The sequence below is a fragment of the Schistocerca piceifrons genome, chromosome 8 (assembly GCF_021461385.2).
Source record: "Schistocerca piceifrons isolate TAMUIC-IGC-003096 chromosome 8, iqSchPice1.1, whole genome shotgun sequence".
In the NCBI taxonomy this organism is placed as follows: Eukaryota; Metazoa; Arthropoda; class Insecta; order Orthoptera; family Acrididae; genus Schistocerca; species Schistocerca piceifrons.
In genome coordinates this window covers 456,177,948-456,190,864 of record NC_060145.1, presented here as the reverse complement: position 1 = coordinate 456,190,864, position 12,917 = coordinate 456,177,948, and the positions used below count along the sequence as shown (strand labels likewise).

The 12,917-nt window shown below is 44.5% G+C and overlaps 1 protein-coding gene across 1 annotated transcript in view; it reads right to left on the bottom strand.

Moving 5' to 3' along the window:
- The window catches only part of LOC124712447 (lysocardiolipin acyltransferase 1-like), a 136,340-nt gene extending 123,677 nt beyond the window's left edge, over positions 1-12,663 (bottom strand). Inside the window, exon 1 of the mRNA XM_047242742.1 lies at positions 12,466-12,663. Within this exon, the coding sequence (XP_047098698.1) occupies positions 12,466-12,663 (198 nt within the window). The remainder of the gene's footprint in view (positions 1-12,465) is intronic.
- Between the last annotated feature and the right edge of the window lie 254 nt (positions 12,664-12,917).

Sequence of the window (12,917 nt, the reverse complement as noted above, 5' to 3'; positions counted from 1 at the left end):
CCCTGGCCATCATCTTTTGTCTCAAAAAATTTGATGATTACGTATGCGATAGAAAATACACATTGCTATCTGACCATAAGCCACTTTTACCACTTTTCCTGGGCTCCACATCCATGCCCACCAAGAAGGCTCACAGCCTACAGTGGTGGGTACTATTTTTATCTTAATAATTATGACATTCAATTGTGTCCACCACATAACACGCTACGTCGATCTTCAGAGACCTAGAATGTGATGAGGATCTAGAAGCATGTTTCCGTTTAGACAGCAAGGCACAAGAAGCAATAGGCAGCCTCCTACTTTATGCAACACTGGTGGCCACACACTCCACAGATGGCCTAGTCTTCAGGGAACTTCATCTGGCGTGGTGGAGGTGGCCCTCATTCCACAAACACTCCAGGAATACTGGCCAGAAGGCAACAGCTTTTTACCTCTCACGCTGTGTTGCTCCTGCAGGTGACAACCACCAGGCCAGGGTGGTTATTTCGAGGTCACTATGACAACGGTGGCTTTACTCCACGAGCGGGACAAGGGGAAGGTCCTTACCAAAAGGTTGGCTTGTCAGCTCATACTGGCAGGCCCGCAGTGCCTCCATCACGGATATGGTTGCGGCTTGCACCACCTGCCAGAGCAAGCAGGCTGCACCACATCATTGATTCTTCCCATGGTCAGATACTACTGCATCATAGTAGAGACTACACCTGAAATTTGGTGGACCGTTTCTGGGTCATATCTGGCTTATACCCATTGACGCACTGCAGGTTTTCCCTATGTCTCCTATGTGTCGAACATCTCATCCCGTCAAATCATTCACAGCCATTTATTTTAGCGGTAGGGCACTCAGAGACCTTGGTAACTTACAATCCGCAACAGTTCACTTCAGCTGAATTTGCTTCACTTTATGACAAGTATATCATACAATTAATATACAGGGTGAACATTAATATAACCGACAAACTGCAGGGATGGATTCCAGACTGTGAATGGAGGAAAAAAGCTCCACAAACATGTGTGTGGAAATAGACGTGATTGCAACGATAACAAATCGTCCTGGCACACAGTACAGAGCTGCATCGCACCCACGTCACACAACACGTTCAAAGTGGCCTCCACGGACAGCAGATGATGGGGATAGTAGCGGTTATCCTGTAGTAGAAGACACATAATCGTATTTTGGCTTACACTATGTTGGCGGGCAACTTGCCTGGAGCTTGTATTAGTTCGTCTCAATATCCTATCTCCTCCAGATCTGTTGCACGTACAGCCCCCCACCTTTCTGCATGTTCGTCTGTCTGAAAATAACCATGATCACTCAAACGCCCAAGAAGGGTTTGAAATGTTGTGTGATGTGTTGTAAGGTGTCAGGCAAATCCAACACCTTCCATGAAAACCCTGACATGATAAGCAAACCCAGTAGTATGTCACATAGCTCCGAATAAATCGTGACATTAAATTAACCAAAGTAATACGAGTAACGAGTGAGCAAATGGAATACCACAGACTAACACAAGAATGCCTAAATGCATGTCATACCTTCCCACCGTGAGGCAGACGCAGTTCCGAGGGGAGAACCGTGTTAAGCTGGAAGGCCCTACGATAAGGGACGGACGGACACCCACGTCACCAGCTAACCGCTAGGGCCACACCACCCGCAAGTTTTAGCGTGAGACTTTTTCGCGTCTCTGTTACGTTAGGACCACCCCCCAGCCCATGTTAAAAGCTAGAGCCCTCCAGAAGAACAGTATAGATCTTACGATAACCCTAAAAGGACCACACCAGCTGCAAGTGTTAGCGTGACACACTTTCGCGTCTGTGTTACCTTGCAAACTTTAAAAACATTGCCCCACCACGAAAAGTATAACGTTTCTCATTGGATAGACAGAATTTCTGTAGGCGGAGCTTAAGGTTAACATTGAGACCCTGATTGGTCAAATGAAAACACAGCCAGATAGTTTTTTTTTAAACCAACTTCGGTAAATTGTAGTAAGGAGAAGTTAGGACAGTTTTGCTTCCGAGAGGGCGAGCTGGACGGAGCTGCGCCGGCCGCCGCCCCCTGACAAACACCGACAAGATAATGAACGCACGCGATGACGCATTTTTGAGCGCATAAGGCTTCACTCAGAACTGCAGAAGTCTCATCTGTTACATCCCCTTTACATAATACTAGTGTCGATCGTCAATTAAAGCTCATGGTGTTCACATTTGCCACTTGAAGTAAAAATCTGAAAAGCGATAATTTTTCTGTTATGTAGTTATTGAGAAGCCACATCAGCCACTGTAATTTACGACAAGTTAGATAAGTAATTAAAGATAATTTAGGGTCACTGTAGACCATTTTGATAGTTTTCTCTCTTGTGAAACTTAATTTAAACCTAGATTATAGATGTGATATGGCATAGGTCATCCTTCGATCCATTGTAGAACTTGGAAACCCATTCAGGGAATATTCGTTCACATTCTTGTTGAACTCAGTTGGTTTTTACCATCCTGTATTAAAACATTTCCTTTTATCAATAGTGCAATTTATAAACGATATTTTGTGAGTAGAATAAAATTTCCAATGGTAAACTTAACTGGGAGTGCAGTGGAGCTGACGCTGAAATCATTAAGTATTTGGTTATATCATCGCTAGTCTCACTGAACACTTCTGAACTCTACATGTCATGTGTGGTCTGACGTCTCCTTACCAGCAACAGGTCCCAGGTTCAAACTAGTCAATTCCCTAAAAAACACGCTCAGAGCATCGTTGCGCGAAAGTGGTAGGGAGACACGATATAGAACAGGCAGACACCACGCAGAATGTTTAGAGTGTTGGACGTGTGTGAGAGTGCTTGTTTGGGTATAACTGTGCTGCCTCTCGACCGTTTCGATCTGTTGTCATACACAAACACTATCCTGGCTTGTTCCCGACACGTATGCCGGACCATTGCGCTACTTACAGTATTCTGCGTCAATCACACAACCTGCAACACACAAGGAACATACGGCATGTGGTCAAAGGAAGTCATTCGTCAGAGCCATCTACTGTGGCAATGATGGATTTCCAGACATTTGGTCATAGGACCTTTTTTCCTTCATTTCCAGTCAGGAATTCGTCCCTGCAGTTTGTCCGTTTTATTAATGTCATCCTGCATACAACACCTTTCCATGCAGTTTCTAATAGCCTTCCAGTACGATTTGCCAGCACATTTAAGAATCATATATTAAAATCTTCCAAGTTCCATATCATTCCACTCCGCAAGAGGGAGCCTCACCAGCAGAAAAATTACTTGTTGGACCCCATGGATCACAAATACAATCATCCATCTGTCAGTCAATCAGCAAACATCGTGAAAAACTTATCACCTTTATACGCTTCGAAATCCTTTTTGGGCCCTCGCATTTTCTCACATATGTCAACAGTAGCTCCCTGGAAAAGTAATAAAATCCCTCGAAAGGGCTATGGCGGAAGTCACACTGAAGAATGGCACGGTGTTCCAGAAACATGTCAACCAAAACGCCACAAAGGCAAAATCCAAAATACAAAATGGTTACATCTCATTCTTTTTGCAGAGACGGAGACTCAGGAGAAGTCACAACGAGTCAGCACACAGTCGTCTCAGCTGCAGCCATCAACCAGTTCTGCAGGCCGGCCTGTACCTGCAGAACTGACGCCGATGGAGGTCGATGTCATTCGACAATCTTCCTTGCCAACCGTCGAGGACGCACAGCAGCACAGGAAGATACACTATGTGATCAAAAGTATCCGGACACCCCCAAAAACATAAGTTTTTCATATTAGGTGCATTGTGCTGCCACTTACTACCAGGTACTTCATATCAACGACCTCAGTAGTCGTTAGACATTGTCAGAGAGCAGAATGGGGCGTTCCGCGGAACTCACGGACTTCCAGTGTGGTCACGTGATTGGGTGTCACTTATGTCATATGTCTGTACCCGAGATTTCCACACTCCTAAACATCCCTAGGTCCACTGTTTCCGATGTCATAGTGAAGTGGAATCGTCAAGAGACATGTACAGCACAAAAGCGTACAGGCCGACCTCGTCTGTTGACTGATAGATACCACCGACAGTATAACAGGGTCGTAATGTGTAATAGGCAGGCATCTATGCAGACAATCACACAGGAATTCCAAACTGCATCAGGATCCACTGCAAGTACTATGACAGGCGGGAGGTGAGAAAACTTGGATTTTATGGTCGAGCGGCTCCTCATAAGCCACAAATCACGCTGGGAAATGCCAAATGACGCCTCGCTTGGTGAAAGGAGCGTAAACATTGGGCGATTGAACAGTGGAAAAACGTTGTGTGGAGTGACGAAGTGGGCATGGCGAATGTCCAGTGAGAGTCATCTGGCAGCGTGTGTAGTGCCAACAGTAAAATTCGGAGGCAGTGGTGTTATGTTGTGGTCGTGTTTTTCATGGAGGGGGCTTGCACCCGTTGTTTTGCGTGGCACTTTCACAGCACAGGCCTACATTGATGATTTAAGCACCTTCTTGCTTCCCACTGTTGAAGAGCAATTCGGGGATGGTGATTGCATCTTTCAACACAATCGAGCACTTATTCATAATGCACGGCCTGTGGCGGAGGGGTTACACGAGAGTAACATCCTTGTAATGGACTGGCCTGCACAGTCCTGACCTAAATCCAACAGACCATCTTTGGGATGTTTTGGAACGCCGAATTCATGCCAGGTTTCGCCCGACATCGATGCCTCTCCTCAGTGCAGCACTCTGAAGAATGGGCTGCCATTCCCTAAGAAGAAGCTGTTGACAAACCTGTCTTCGTTGGTGTGGATGTCGTAAAACCTGGCTCAAATTACTCTTGTAGTACACTAACTGTAGATTGTTGCAATGGAACAGCAACAAAAGAACTTAAAGCTTTTGTGGAACTTTGTCCGTTGATGGAAGAACTGAACGTTTAGTTGAACTTTGTTTAAAGACAGTCTCAAGGAGACCTAGCATTTTTATTTTGTGTTGTTAACTTGTTTATAAACCTGGCCTTCAGCCAGTGACTCACTTGTCAATTTTCTATTATCATCCGTCCGAGTAGAAGAATAGTGTTTCTTGGTTTTGTTAATAATCTTTGTGAAGGCTCCTCGACTGTTTGTGTCGCGTAAGGTGAATTCTTCATTTACGATGAAAACATTTACTCAGCGTTCAGGAAAACGATGGATCAGTGGTACTTCCTTTGCGAACTTAAGTTTTGGTAGGTGATTCACCTTTACGTACACTTCCACTATCACGATGAGAGCACTGTAGCTCCACGGCGGCAGGAAAGAGAAGTTGCGTGCCAACCAACCCCTTAACCTCGTTATCCCGTACTGCACAACTGGTTGCCCGTTTCGCAGAAGCTGCAAGCGTTGTTCGTGTAGCATCTGGTTGTTTTCAACGTGTTAGACAATCATTGGCGTGCAGATGCCAGTTGGGCATTAATATGAATGAATAACATTTTCAGCAACGTCTCTAAAACAATATTCATCACTCGGCAGAGTCGGCAGCTCGTGGTCCAGTGGCTAGCGTTGCTGCCTCTGGATCACGGAGTCCCGGGTTCAATTCCTGGCCGAGTCGGGGATATTCTCTGCCTGGTGACTGGGCGTTTGTGCTGACATCATCATCATCATCATCATCATCATCATCATTCCTGACAGTGGCTGGATTGTATTGCGTAAAACGTTGGACTGTGTAAAAAATGGGACTTGGTACGGGTGGTGATGACTGCGCAGCTGAGCGCCCCACAAACCAAACATCACCATCATCACTCAGCAGTTTGAACATTGTGTCTGAAAAACCTTACATCAAAACCTTCACGAACCTCAGGCGAAAAAGTTGCACCTGCGACATTTTTGTCACGTTAGGTTCAAATGGCTCTGAGCGCTATGGGACTTAACATCTGAGGTCATCAGTCCCCTAACTAACCTAAGGACGTCACACACATCCATGCCCTTGGCAGGATTCGAACCTGCAGTTCCGCGGTTCCGGGCTGAAGCGCCTAGAACCGCTCGGCCACCACGGCCGGCTGTCACGTAAGGAAGTGTTTCTTTTATCTCCTCTAAACATTCTAAGATTCTGTACACGTAGATTTTTTTACATTCTATATGTCAATGGTTTACGTGTCTGGTGCAACCCTTGGATCCATCGTTGCGGAGTCTAGTGATCGTGCAGTGGCAGCTTTTCTAGTTGAGAAGATGTGAATGCCTGACGTGGTCAACATCTCATCATCAAGTCTCTAGCCCCTATCGTATCAACTTAACAGCTTGTTGTAGAATGTTCACTCCTGTTATATGATGCAATTTGGAATTGACAGTTATCGGACTGATCCGAACTCCCGCAGAATCGTCTTAACCAATAAGTTGTGCGATGTAGTAAAGACAGAGCGACAAATCCTCGAAAAATTGTTTCTAGTTACAGAACGAAACTACTTAAATAATAATTGACTGCGCGAGCCAACAATTATGGCAATATAAATGGGTCAACAAACAAAGCAACGAATACAGAATATGATATCACCAGGAAAACAAAATAATATTTAAATCTATTGATATGGTGACGAAACGAGAAGAAGATGTAAACTTCACAACAGAATACCTAAATTCTGATCAATCTTTCCGGTAGGCTCCAGCACAAAAACTTATAAACAACATCATGTATGGGAAATATTAACCGGAAAAGAAGAAGGTAAAGTCAATATTCGTAACACTTACCATTGAATTTCCTGTAAGGCTAGTGTGCACTCGTTTTCTCGCATGGATAATAGCATGTATTGTGTTTACGTATTTAACAATCACGAAACTTATTCGTCTTTGCAGTAGAAACCGAAACGCCAGATATTGTGCAGTAGAATATACTGTGAATAAGTTATATGCTAGACAAATTAGACGATGAATTACAGATTTCCTTCAACTCAAGAAAGTAAATGGGAAAAGTACCACTTTTCAGCTAGGCTAGTGATTTTATAATAGAGTAGTTACTGTTTTCTGGAAATTATTTTAAATGATTAATTATGTCGCTTTATGCCCTTAACATGCTCTTTCTCTTGAAATTCAGTATTCTTACACAAAAACGGAAATGCAATTTAAATAATTTGTTAGTCCGCTAAAACGACCCATTCGAGTGATGTGATGCCTGTGACGTCACTGGCTGTCTTCTACTGTAGTAATGCTAATACACAGTGATGTCTTGTTTTGGAATATACGTTTCGGAGAATAGGTTACAAATGATGTGTGGTACCGTATTGTACAAATACATCTGCAAAAACTTCGGAAAAGTCTTTTTGAGCATTCCAGAGAATCAGAAGATGCACAGAATGTGGCTGCACTGCACCGGCAAATTGCCACCACGTCGACACACAAGTTTACTAACTTAATTAACTCAGAAGCTAACATTAACTTGCCTCCGAGATACGTTCTTCCACTGTAACGAAGGATGGCGTCATTCAGCGAAATTAAGCTCCCTCTGAACATTGTCGTTTTGCACAACAACACGTCAGTTGTTCGAGCGGTAGACAGTCGAATTTTACGAGTTAGAGTCCACAGGTCGCTAGTTCTAATCTAACCCGAAAGAACATTTTAACTTATTTGTAAAACGACTCGATAGTCCTCTCATAATGCTAACCAAATCACAATCAGAAAACCACCATGAAACTTCCTGACAGATTAAAACTGTGTGCAGGACCGAGACTCGAACTCGGGACTTTTGCCTTTCGCGGGCAAGTGCTCTACCAAATGAGCTACCCAAGCACGACACAATATTATTCTGTTTTTGATCGGTATGGTAGTTTTCTCCAGGCTGTGACTAAGCCATGTCTCCACAATATCCTTTCTTCCGAGAGTGCTAGTTCTGTAAGGTTCGCAGGAGAGCTTCTGTAAAGTTAGGTAGGAGACGGGGTACTGGCAGAAGTAAAGCTGTGAGGACGGGGTGTGTTTTCCTTGCTGTTTAAATGCGCTTATAGTTGCAGTCGCTGTTCACGCACGCTACGTTCAAGAAATTTCTTGTTAATGTGACCACACACTTTTTGCTGTATGAGAAACAATGTTTTTATCTTTGTGTTGTCCAACTAGAATCTTCTTCATTGTTTAAACTTTTGTCGTTTCAACATCTTGCACAAAGATGAAGTACGTCTGCTTTAGACGTCAACGTTAGTTTACACTCACAAACGTCACAGCCCTTTGTAATATTAGTAATTTTCGCGTCACAAAATTAATATAGCTCAATAGTAAACGCCTGATAGCCTAAAGTTATCGAATAATTGTAAAGTAAAAGAAATGAACCTTCGCATAGCAGTGACGGAGTCTACTATTCTTTATCTTTGCCGTTCTTGCGCGGTGCCTGTAAATCTTTATGTACATGTATCGATTAATGGTATAAAAAAGAATTCTGTTGTTTCAAGACAAATGAGGCTTTTGGCACCTCACCTTTTACTGTTTGTATTCTATGAAAGGCGGACGCGGACTTGCTGCGTTCAGCAACTGTATTTTATATTTTATGTGAAAATAGTGAGTGAATATACTAATTGTTTTTTTCTTTTTCAATCAGAAAACATGTAGTTTCTTGTAACTGATTACGAACAGACAGCATCAAGGGGCATTTTGACTGTTATGCATAAAGTATTTAACCACAATGGTCATCTATTGTAATTTAATATGAAAAGGTACGTAGCATCAAAAAAAAAAAGTGTGTTACAGATAAGTGTGCTTATTTTAGTAAATTAACCTTGATGATTTCTATCTCCTCATTCACTCAATTGATAATTATTTTGTGTTAGTTCATCACCAGAAATTACGATCACGCCGCATGAGGCAGAAGGAACATTATCGTTTTCCTATTATTTCTGAGCCAATTTTTTTTTCAATTGTATAGTGTTGCATTTCTTCAAAAGCCCATAAATCTTCTGGTCCCTTAGTGTTGTTCCGGGTATGACTACATCGCGAATATAAAAATGCACAGAAATGATAATGCTTCTCTTCGTCAGGTATTTAATGCTCAACGTATGTTATTATAGTGGTGTAATCAATTCCTGATTCTATTGCCAAGTGGCCCACCAAAATATCCAATTTTTCCACATTTTTTTTAAAAAAATATAAAATAACAATTCTTTTTCTTTTTGCCCCCCCCCCTCCCCCCCAAGAGCAACGTTACACCTTACGTTTGCGTCATCTGCATGTTACACACACTTTATATCTTTCCGTATGAGCCGTGCAGTTGTAGGCGCTTCAGTCTGGAACCGCGTGACCGCTACGGTCGCAGGTTCGAATCCTGCCTCGGGCATGGATGTTTGTGATGTCCTTAGGTTAGTTAGGTTTAACTAGTTCTAAGTTCTAGGGGACTAATGACCTTAGCAGTTAAGTCCCATAGTGCTCAGAGCCATTTGAACCATTAAGTCCCATAGTGCTCAGAGCCATTTGAACCATCTCCGTATGACCTCATTACCCGACACCTCGTCGTACTGTGGGCGTATAGTGACATTGTCACTACTAGTAATGCTTTCCAAAAAGGTGAATCGTTTGTTCGCAAAGTAAATGCGTTTATCCTCTGTTGCCCATTTCTCAGTATGAAGCTATGTATAATGTATGTATAATACGTCCCACAATCGAAAGAACTGCTACAATCAGTTCTTGCCGCTATTTTCGTATTTCACGTAAAACCTTTAAAAACACATGACCGTCCTTGGATTCCAATATGTGACCTCTTTCTCTGCAGTCGGATGCGTTATCCGTTGCGACACCGAACGCCTGTTAGAAGCAGGTTGTCTGCTGAGTGTGTTCTACAGGTAAAATCAGCACTAAGTTGTGCTAGAATAATTTTATTGTGCTTTGGATCGTACCTCATAATTGACAGTCTACAATCTACTTATTATATACGGACCCATTTGCAAAAGTTGTACAGTTACTTAGCTCTGAGCGAGTTAAAAGATGTCGCAGAATGTCCGTCGTTGCACATATCGCCGTTCTAAATGGATAGAGCATAAACGCATATACTTTCGCATGGCTTCCTGTATCACTGTTCACAAAATTCCTTTCTTTGTTACTTAAAAGTTGTAACTGCGTTTTCCATCACTAAATAGTTGAACTGTTTTCAGAAAAAGTATGCAAAAACCTCGTAACTTCGGCTAACGCTCCTATAACAGACGTATAACTTTGACTTACTCCTAGCCTGTGACATCACCCGAACATGAGCCAACACCATGGCGTTTCCGATAACGTGACCAGATCCAGATATTTAATGATTTTTAAGCTTTAAATACATAAAAGTAACAGATATTTTGTGAGAACATTGACAGTAAATGCCATTTAAATGTTGTAATCAATCACATTAAAAACCATCTGTGAACATTTTTAACATAGGAAAATAACCTAGTGTTTGATTACATTCTTTATTTGTGACTCGAGATAAAGACTTATTGATATCAGGAATAAAACAGTACTCTATTATTAGAAACGATGCAGTCACAGTAGGCAGGATACATCCTTACGCATGGATCCAATATTCAGGGCGACTTTGATAAATGGGGAAGAAGTGCAGGAAATGATACCAGAGAGCAGAAAAAGTCATACAAACACACGGCCAGAAATGCATGGTGTCTATACTACGAAGTATTACTAAGTCACGGTGCCTATAAAGTGCAATGACGTGATGTAAGGAGATCACCACCAGACAAGCAGTTCCAAGTGAGCTCGATGGGCCTCTAAACATGCATGGACAATACGCAGCAGCAAGTGGCACCCACCTCCGAATGCGCTACCCTGCAACTGAGAGAAGTCACAGACTGCACGAATGCACTGCATCAGTGCCTGCATATCTGGAGTGGGACCTCCAAACGCAACTTGTTTCAGGTGCCCCAGCGGGCTAACATTTTAAGGTTGGTTGCGTTGTTTTGGGGGAAGAGACCAAGCTGCGAGGTCAACGGTCTCATCGGTTTAGGGAAGGACGTGGAAGGAAGTCGGCCGTGCCCTTTGAAAGGAACCATCCCGGCATTTTCCTGGAGCGATATAGAGAAATCACGGAAAACCTAAATCAGGATGACCGGACGTGGGATTGAACCGTTGTCCTCCCGAATGCGAGTCCAGTGTGCTAACCATTGCGCCACCTCGCTCGGTTTTAAGGGTTAGTGTCTAGCGACCAGGTGGTACATCCAACTGGATCACTTCGTCCGATCCATCATACAGGATAGGTGTTGTGAGATGCCTCCGCAGAGAAATGTGGAAGTGAGCTGTAGCACCGTCACGTAGAAACCACATTATGCCAATTACCGAGGAAGACACGTCTTCCAGCAGGGGTTGCTGGGTCACCTGTACGAAGAGCAGATATGGTTCGCACGTGACGCGTAGTGGAAGGACGGTTGGCCCCACGAGCTGCTCCCAATAAACACCACTCACACACTGGTGCTAAACCGGTGCCGACGGTTCGTTACCAAAGTACCGAGACGATCCTCTGTAGCCTACATGGGGATATGGTGAAGGTCGAAACCTCCGCTGTCAAAGGTCTTTTATCTCAACCTGCAAGGGGGTGTGCCTGCCCAGCTAGCCGCGCCGACTAACGCGCTGCTTCTCATGTGAGAAAGCGTGCCGGTCCCCGGCACCAATCCGCCCGACGGATTGGTGTCGATGTCTGGTGTGCCGGCCAGCCTGTGGATGGTTTTCAAGGCGGTTTTCCATCTGCCTCGGCGAATGCAGACTGTTTCCCTTCATTCCGCCTCAGTTATACTATGTCGGCGATTGATGTGCAAACAGTGTGGCCACGTACGCGTACACCATAATTAGAAATTCTTCCAATCCATATGCGGCATACAACAAACCAGTGCTTAACAGTATTAGTTAAAAACAGTCTTAGTTGCAATTTTAGTTTTTTTATTTTTCAACTACGTGTTTCGCCTTATTTAGGCATCTTCAGGTTATCTTAATTTGATATTTCTTAGGATCTAAAGGATCCTTCTAAGAAATACCCAATTAAGATAACCTGAAGATGCCTAAATAAGGCGAAACGCGTAGTTGAAAAATAAACTAAAATTGCAACCAAGAATGTTTTTAATCAAAATATCCACAGGTATGCTGCCGGTCTATAGTGTCCAACGGGCACAATATTTCGGCGATCATACATGTCGCCATCATCAGGTGAACTGATGGGCTGAACTCTTGTTTTTAACCTATACACCATAATTACTGTACCACGCAAACATTTGGGGTTACACTTGCCTGGTGTGAGACGTTCCCGGGCGGGTCCACTGGGTGCCGAACCGCACAATAACCGTGGGTTCAGTGTGGGGCGGCGGTGGGGTGGGTGGACTGCTGTGTCCTATTGTGGGGCTACGGCGGGACGAAGCCCCTGCGTCGTTTCTAGGTCCTCGGTTCAATACACAAGGGGGTGTACCTTTGCATTTCCTGTCGTATGTCCATATGACCTCTCTTGCTCCTTACCCTCGGGGGACCATTTCCCGCAGTTGTGATTCGAGAGTTGTGCTGATCACTTACCGTCGGGTAGAGCTCCCACATGGAGAAGACGACGTCGGTGATGGTGCGGTAGAGCTTCTGGTGCAGGAGGGCGAGCGGCAGCAGCGGGCAGAAGATGAAGAGGAATCCGGCGCAGATGCTGCTGTACCAGAGAGCCACGAAGCACAGGCCGCGGCAGAGGCGCGCCGCCGCCTGCCCAGCCGCCCACACTCCCTGCATGGCGGGCCGCGCCGCAGCGCCTCAGCCTCAGGGGAAACACGTCTCCTGTGGGACACCACCAAACATCACCGCCTGCCCAGCCGCCCACACACCCTGCATGCCGCGCCGCGCCGCAGCGCCTCAGCCTCAGGGGAAACACGTCTCCTGTGGGACACCACCAAACATCACCGCCGCCCAGCCACCACCCTCACACCTGCTGCACTGTGCTGGAGAGCCTCAGCACCAGGGCGAACACGCCTCCTGTGGGACAGCGC